At 37.9% G+C, this 7,199-nt stretch overlaps 1 protein-coding gene across 4 annotated transcripts; it reads right to left on the reverse strand.

Annotated features, from left to right (window-relative positions):
- Nucleotides 1–311: 311 nt before the first annotated feature.
- On the reverse strand, nt 312–6,880 carry LOC121630424 (progestin and adipoQ receptor family member 3-like). Of its 4 annotated transcripts, none has more exons than XM_041970704.1 (8): nt 6,732–6,880; nt 6,159–6,404; nt 5,908–6,070; nt 5,742–5,765; nt 5,141–5,296; nt 4,753–4,950; nt 4,575–4,665; nt 312–3,406 (listed from the first exon to the last, which is right to left on the reverse strand). In XM_041970704.1, exons 2-8 carry the CDS (start codon nt 6,353–6,355, stop codon nt 3,264–3,266), a joined length of 972 nt encoding a protein of 323 aa, XP_041826638.1. In that variant the 5' UTR covers nt 6,356–6,404; nt 6,732–6,880; the 3' UTR covers nt 312–3,263. The 4 variants fall into 4 exon arrangements, with proteins under 4 accessions (XP_041826638.1, XP_041826639.1, XP_041826640.1 ...); XM_041970705.1 differs by having other exon boundaries at nt 6,159–6,410; XM_041970706.1 differs by having other exon boundaries at nt 6,823–6,877.
- Between the last annotated feature and the right edge of the window lie 319 nt (nt 6,881–7,199).

Genomic DNA, 7,199 nt, shown 5'->3' on the forward strand with positions numbered 1-7,199 from the left:
ACTATAAAGCTGGTAATGAACTCAGGAATTCAACCAAGGGTTTTCCCAATTTCATCAGTGCATGCTCACATAAAAGGGGTGGAGTTTGCAACGTCTGACCAATCGCAAACATTGAGAAACCCTGCAGAGCAGCCAACTTTAACATGGAGGAGCAGACTTCTTCAAAATGCAAAGAATTAACGGTGTGTTCTGGTTGTCCTCAGAACTCGGAATTCTGAGGAATTGTTGCCGGAAATGAAGAAGTGATCTAGTTTTAAGCACAGAAATTAAGAATACATTAAAACTAAGACAAAAAACTTGAAATATCACTTTTTTCCCAGCATTCTTTATTCCTTCAAAATATTTTTAAAAATATATTTTCACATAGGCACTGAAATAAATAATCTACATCTCATGAGTCAGTGCCAGTGTAATGTCATACAAATGATATTCAAGGAAAACACCGAGAAACACAAGAAACAGAATGAGACGATCATGCAATCAATCAAAAACGTTCAACAGTTCATGGGAAATAGTCACATCTTTGGGCAACTGTACAGTGCCTTTTGCAGCGCTGCAGTCAACAGCATTAAGTGCTTTTAGACTGGATTCCACTTTTCTAAAGATTAAATAGAGAAAAAAAGAATTGTTCTGGTTTTAGTTAATGCCCTGACCAACAGAGTGAAACAGCAAAGTTGCAAACAAAACAATGAATCAAAGATATAAGGCAGATAAAATTCCAACATGACTGAAAACTGTAGACACAAAAAGTACAAAAATAAACATCAAAATCAATTTTCCCACCATGTGGAAGATTAAAAGTAATCGTTACAGAGGTAAATGAAGTACACACAGTCTTTATGACAGGCATTATGATAAAACGGTTTAAGAGCTGGTGACCAATAACCCCTACAGCCATCTGAAAAAAATCAGTGATAGCTTCAAGGATAATTCTGGTGTTTTTAAACCTAGGTCGTAATTTATAATCTTTAAGGTCTAATTTTTTTCACAGAGTTGGTCCGGTGCTAAATGATGGACCTAGTAACAGCAAAATGGCTGTAAAGTAACCCCAAGGGAAAACTGAATCAGTATAAAGACTGCTTGTTTTTGCCATTGAAAGGCTCAAACTGGTATTTAACCAAAGGCAAATAGAGAAAATAGCCCGGCATGACCTGTTTGCTACATTTCGTATGGCACTTGGAGGCTGACCAAATCACAATCATCTTTCTTCTGCATGTGTGAGGCTATGGGTGGTTTTCCATTTAACATGTGTTTATACTAATGATATACTTTTACAGGAGATAAGATAATGTGTTTAAGTTCATGGACAACAAGGGAAAACACGCCAAACTACTTTATGAACTTAACATAGAGCTGTACTGACTCGCCATCAAGTCTCTTTACTTCTGGTTGTATTTGGGGAAGTGAAAGACCAACATTAAGCTTCATAAAAGGCATAAATTTAGTAGTTGTAGTTCCAAAAATGTGATTACTTTCATGGACATATTTGTGGAGCTTTGCATAAAAAGGTCCTATTCTTTGTAAACAAAAGGATTCCTCTTTGTCTTTTTATAGCATTTCTATTGGCTCACAAAAAACAAGACTTTGATAAATAAATAAAAATAAATAAAACTATATATATATATATATATATATATATATATATATATATATATATATATATGTGTGTGTGTGTGTGTGTGTGTGTGTGTGTGTGTGTTTACCTTAGGTTATAGTAATCTGAGCCTTTCGGTGGCAAAAAAGAGGTTTAACTTCCATGAGGGGAACTGCTCAACAGGATTCCACTTCAGCTACTTGGGGATTGCTAGAAATCAGGTAAAGGCTTTTCACTATTACTAACTTAGAATAAAGATTTAAGCAAAGACCGAGGCAGAGAAATACTGGAATTTGTGCCCACTGTAATACAAGCACAGAGTAATTTCATAGCCTCAAACTATTGTTAAAGGGTCATTTCATTCAAAGTAAACACAACATGAGTTATCTTTTTAGCCACATAAATGTTTGTTAAACCTTTTTTGATTTTGTAAATCTAAAAAGTAATGATAACTTTGTTTAGATCTATCTAGATAATATGTCAGCAGAGGTTAATGAGGCAACATCCTTTGTTGTAGTTTGACAGGATCAGTGTAAGTCCAGTGTTATTATTATGCCCTCTCAGAGACCGGAGTCACACTGGATACTGGCCAAAGCTGGACTGTTCTAGTCAAACATAAGTAAATATTTAAGCGTGACTGAGAGGTCTGTACCACAATGAAAAAAATAATCTCAATTAATATGAAGCAAACTGATAATATGAACCCAAATCATGAAGTTTTATGTGAGGAGGCAGACCAAGTTACAGCAAACAGATTGTCCAGCTCTGTGAGCTGATACGACAGGAGTGCTTTAGAGATTTCGGTCCTGGTGCAGCACTAAAGCAGCGGTTTTGGTCTCTGTTTAGTAGTTAATGCCATCACTGCTGTGTGTTCCTAAACCAAAACATTACAGAAAAATGACATGACACAAAAAACAATACAGGGTCTTCAGTTTTGTTCCGTTTTGCATGGAAAATATTGCAACTGCGTCATTGATTATTTGTTCAATAACTTCACATACTTGAGGCATTGGAAGATAGTTTCTACTGGAAACAAGTCAATTGCTGCATCAAACACAGAATGTCTAGTTTCCTTCATTTTTCTGACTTTCTAACCTTTATATCAAAACATTTCGTGCAACTTTTTCTTGTAGGAACAGAGAAATAAAAACAAAAAGTACAGGGAAAAAACAGAGTTCACAAATCTGTTATTGATTAAAATAAGTCTTAGTTATTGAAGACAAACCTATACAAACCAGAAATATGTCAAAAAACATGTAAGATTAATTTATTTCTGCAAAACAATGAAAACTTCTGCTTTATGAATTGATGGTCAAATGTCTTATATGTCCGTTGGTGAATGTGGAGTGATGGTTTCTATCTAGACATCAGTTCACTTTCACTTAAGACCTCACCAAGGTATCAAGGTATTAACTGTTTTTTTTCAAACATGCTTCTGTTTAACAGACAAGAGACCCAGTGAAAGCCAAAAAAAAACACACAAAAAAACTAAATATTAATGTCCTTCTGTCAGTTGACATTTAATCAACTAGTAGTCAGAGGCATCGTGCAGTTAGTGGTTGACAAAGTAAAGGCAACAACAAAAAGTTGTTCATGTTCATGTGGTGGTTTTGTTGGGAATTAGCCAACAGCTAGTCCCAATTACTTAGTGATGAGTGATGAGATTAACTTAGCTGCTGCTCGTCCTGGTGGGGCAGGGCTGGCTGTGTCTAAAGCGCATGATGTACACGGCGGTCTGATGCCACCAGTAAAACATCACCACCACCAGTATGTGCCACACCTGGTGGCTGGCTCCAAGGTAGTTCAGCTGGCCTGAACAAGAAGATAGAAAGAGAGAGAAATAAAAACTGGATCTAAATGGTCTGTACTTATCCAAAGCGCTTTACATGTACGTCACATTCACACACTGATGGCGGAATCTACCATGCAAGGCGCTCAACCACAACCCATCAGGAGCAATTAGGGGTTCAGTGTCTTTCTCAGGGAGACCTCGACATGAGCTCACCGGGCCAGGATCGAACCGGCAACCCTTGGGCTGCAGGACGACCACTCTACCCACTGAGCCATGCTGCCCATAAACATAAACATGATCTTCGTCAAACTTATTGTTTGAGTAAATTATTTTAGACAGCAATGCAAGCCAAACACTATCAAAAACAAACAAACAATAAGGCATAAATGGGTAAAAAAAAAAAAAAATACACGCACCAACTTAAGGTCTACAGATACATTATTGGTCAAATTAGACTTGAAATGATTCAAAACAACATTTATGTGACGTCATCCATGAGTAGATCCAATGACATTTAACTTAGTAATATAAGCTGAAATATGATATCAGTAGCAAAGCAGTAACATTTAAATAATGAGATATTGAAACAAACAGGGCTGTTATTAATATTACAAGAAACACCTGCACTTTTCCAACTATAACAAGTCAAAGCTAAAGGAAAACAGGCTTGCAGAGCTGTGGGCTCACTTATTAATCTGTAATTGAGTAAATAAGTTTCTGTTGGTAGATTTTACAGTTAGGTCACTCTCATCATTCAGTTCAAATGAAACATTTAAAAAAATACAAGAGTTTTCATTTCTATAATCTTCTCACACCAGTTTAGAAACTTTAGAAACAACACTGTTTTCTCACTACATTATCCATTAAATACATTAACTTACATGAAGAATGCACTGGATAGTGGTTTATGATTATTTCCTGGTGAGTTTATAGTATTGGAGATGTTTCACTAGATTTTTTTGTAACACTGCATTTGTTAATGCATAAGCTTGTTCCCTCTGTCAGATAATAAGTAGTTAACTTTTCTAAGTAGTTGTATTTTTCCTTTAAAATCACACTTCATTTAAGAAGGTGTCACCTTTCTAAGATTTTGACTTTAATAAGCAGCCCACAGAATATTGATTTGAAACCTTGGCTACAACGACCTCTGGTGGTGTATTTACACTAGACAGACAGAAAGAAGCTTACCTGGGAAATAACGCTCAGGGATTTTGGTGACATAGAACATGAAGGCAGATCCAGCAATCAGGTACATTATTATCACACGTGGGAGAAACAGCTGCAAAAGAAACAAATAAAAAAAAACATATTAATGATCTACAGAAAAGCTGCAAAGTAATGAAAATAGATGTTTGTTGTTTCTGACCTGCACAACATCAGATGTGAATCCTCCATTCAGCCAGACCCAGTGGCATGCAGGAATCACACTGATGCCTGCCACACAGCAGAAGATTGTCATCCTTATGAATTTCCAGTCGTTGCTAAGATAATGAGGATGGACCTGAGCACAGAAGACGGCCAGTATCAGGGACAGCACTGTGAGCAGGTAGAGCTGTCGCCAAAACTGCAAGAGGGGAGAGATTACAAAAAAAAAAAAAACATTACACACACCATACTCAGACCTTACTCATCTTGTGTAAAAAATAAACAGAGGTTTCAGATCACTTCTCTTCCTGCATACACAGATCTGAGCCTGCATAGATTATTAGCATCTGACACCATTCTACAAGCTGATATCAAACATTTGCACTCACTGCGTTACAGTAGAAAGCATAAAAGATCCCAGGTACATAACAGCCCAGGATGCCGACAGAAATGCCTGCGTAGTCCAATGCCAGCCAGCGACGGCAGGTCTTTTCTGATCGGTGGCAGGAGAACAGGTGATATCCCACTGAACATAACATGCAAACCTGGGATGAACACACAACAAATTTAGACCCTGGAAGATGATCTGAACCTTACCTTTAAGTTTTCACAACATCCAACATGTATATGGATATACACTATCGCTCAAAAGTTTGGGATCACTTCCCTATTAAATCCCATGGCAAAGTGATCCCAAACTTTTGAGCTGTAGTGTATAACATATAAACTCACCTCAACATACATTACAAATAATCACAACATTCACATAAGGGGACAAAAGAAGAGGTGAAAAGTGGGAAAGAACCACAATAACTATGCATTATTATAATCTATCTATAATGCAATTATCAGAAACAACTAACAACACAAAGTAAACACAGCTAATACTAAATAAAATCACAATCTGAACTATTCCAGGTTCAGTTTGCTAATGATGCAATACGCCGCATCCCAATGCGTCACTGTCATCTCTACATACACCTTACACACCTGGGTAGGTAGGGCTGAGCACACCTGTGGCAGGAAATGTAAACTTACATAAATCAGTTTGTTACAAGACACAAAGAAGAAGAAATCGTGTAACTAATATGGTTTTATTTGCCAGCTTAAACAAAACCAGACAGCAACCTAACACACACAGATACAGCCAATTTACCTGGAAGCAGAAAAGTCCTATAGCATAGATGACGTAGTCTTCTCTGTTCGCTCCAGAGGCTGGCAGTACTGAGGAGAGGTCATTGACCCCAAGAGAGAAGAAAAGGAGGAAACCCAGAAGGTGGCTCCAGATGTTCACAGTCTCATTAGACAAAATAAAAATGCTGCAACAGAAAGAAAGGATGGGGATATATGAAGAGTGAATAATAATATCCATTAACATGAATGTAACATTTCCAACATGTTCCCCACCTCTTCAGGCAGAGTTTGGAGGGTAGGTGGGCCCTGTAGCCGTCTGTGATGTAGGGGTTTTCTTTCAGGAAGAGGGGGATTTGTTCATAGGTGTACAGTCGTATTCTCTGTGGTATCAGCACTGGCCAGTGCTGGTAACTGCCAAGCTCAATGTAGTGAGCAGTCTTCAGCAGTTTCTGGGGCATCTTCAGCAGCATCTTGTTCTGGGCTCCGATGATCCAACAAAGCAAACTGGGGGCGTTAAGGCTGTATTTGAAAAGGGGGGGAAATTGTCAAGGACAGTTATAACTGGACTCAGTTTTTGCTCAATTTTCTAAATGCACTGACAAAACAAACCCTACAAATACCAAAAATCTGAAAACGCTAGTTATATTAAATCATTATGACTACAGGGTTAGGCGTAAGGGCGATGAGATTAAAGTAAAAAAAAAGAAAGACAAAAAAGCCAGCACAGAAACATGCTCAACCTGTTTGCCACACCGGTTTGTTATTATTGGGCCATGCTAGCAGGCTAGCTAACGTCAATGCTAATCTTGAGAGGCAGCTGATGTAAAACTGGGTAAGGAAGCTCACCATTTGTCACACTCCGACTGCCGCTATCCTAACACAAAAAAGTCAGCCATTTCGAAAAGGCCATCATGCCAACACGGCATTAAAAACTCACATTTTAGCCAACTGACATATCAGATAGCCAGCCGGCAGTATACTGCCTCCCACCAGTAAACCTGTTTTCCTCCTTGATGTTTTCCGCGTTGCGCGAACGGGAAAACTGCACGTTACTACCGCCTACTTGTGAAAGAGCGGTATTGCAGTCGTAGCCAATAAACCTCAAAATAAGCCAATGCTTTTAACTGCAAACTACCTTTTAATCTAATTTTCTTCACAGACTTAAAATCATGTCTTTCTTTGCAAGCAAAGCATATTCTAAAATATCTTCCATTTAAGTTGCTGTAGCATTTCCCAAGTGGATATCTCTTACAAAACCAACACAAAACCGCATTGATGCATTAGGCAACAGTGTAATTATAACATAGTTTGTTT

The sequence above is a fragment of the Melanotaenia boesemani genome, chromosome 19, assembly GCF_017639745.1.
Source record: "Melanotaenia boesemani isolate fMelBoe1 chromosome 19, fMelBoe1.pri, whole genome shotgun sequence".
Classification (NCBI taxonomy): domain Eukaryota; kingdom Metazoa; phylum Chordata; class Actinopteri; order Atheriniformes; family Melanotaeniidae; genus Melanotaenia; species Melanotaenia boesemani.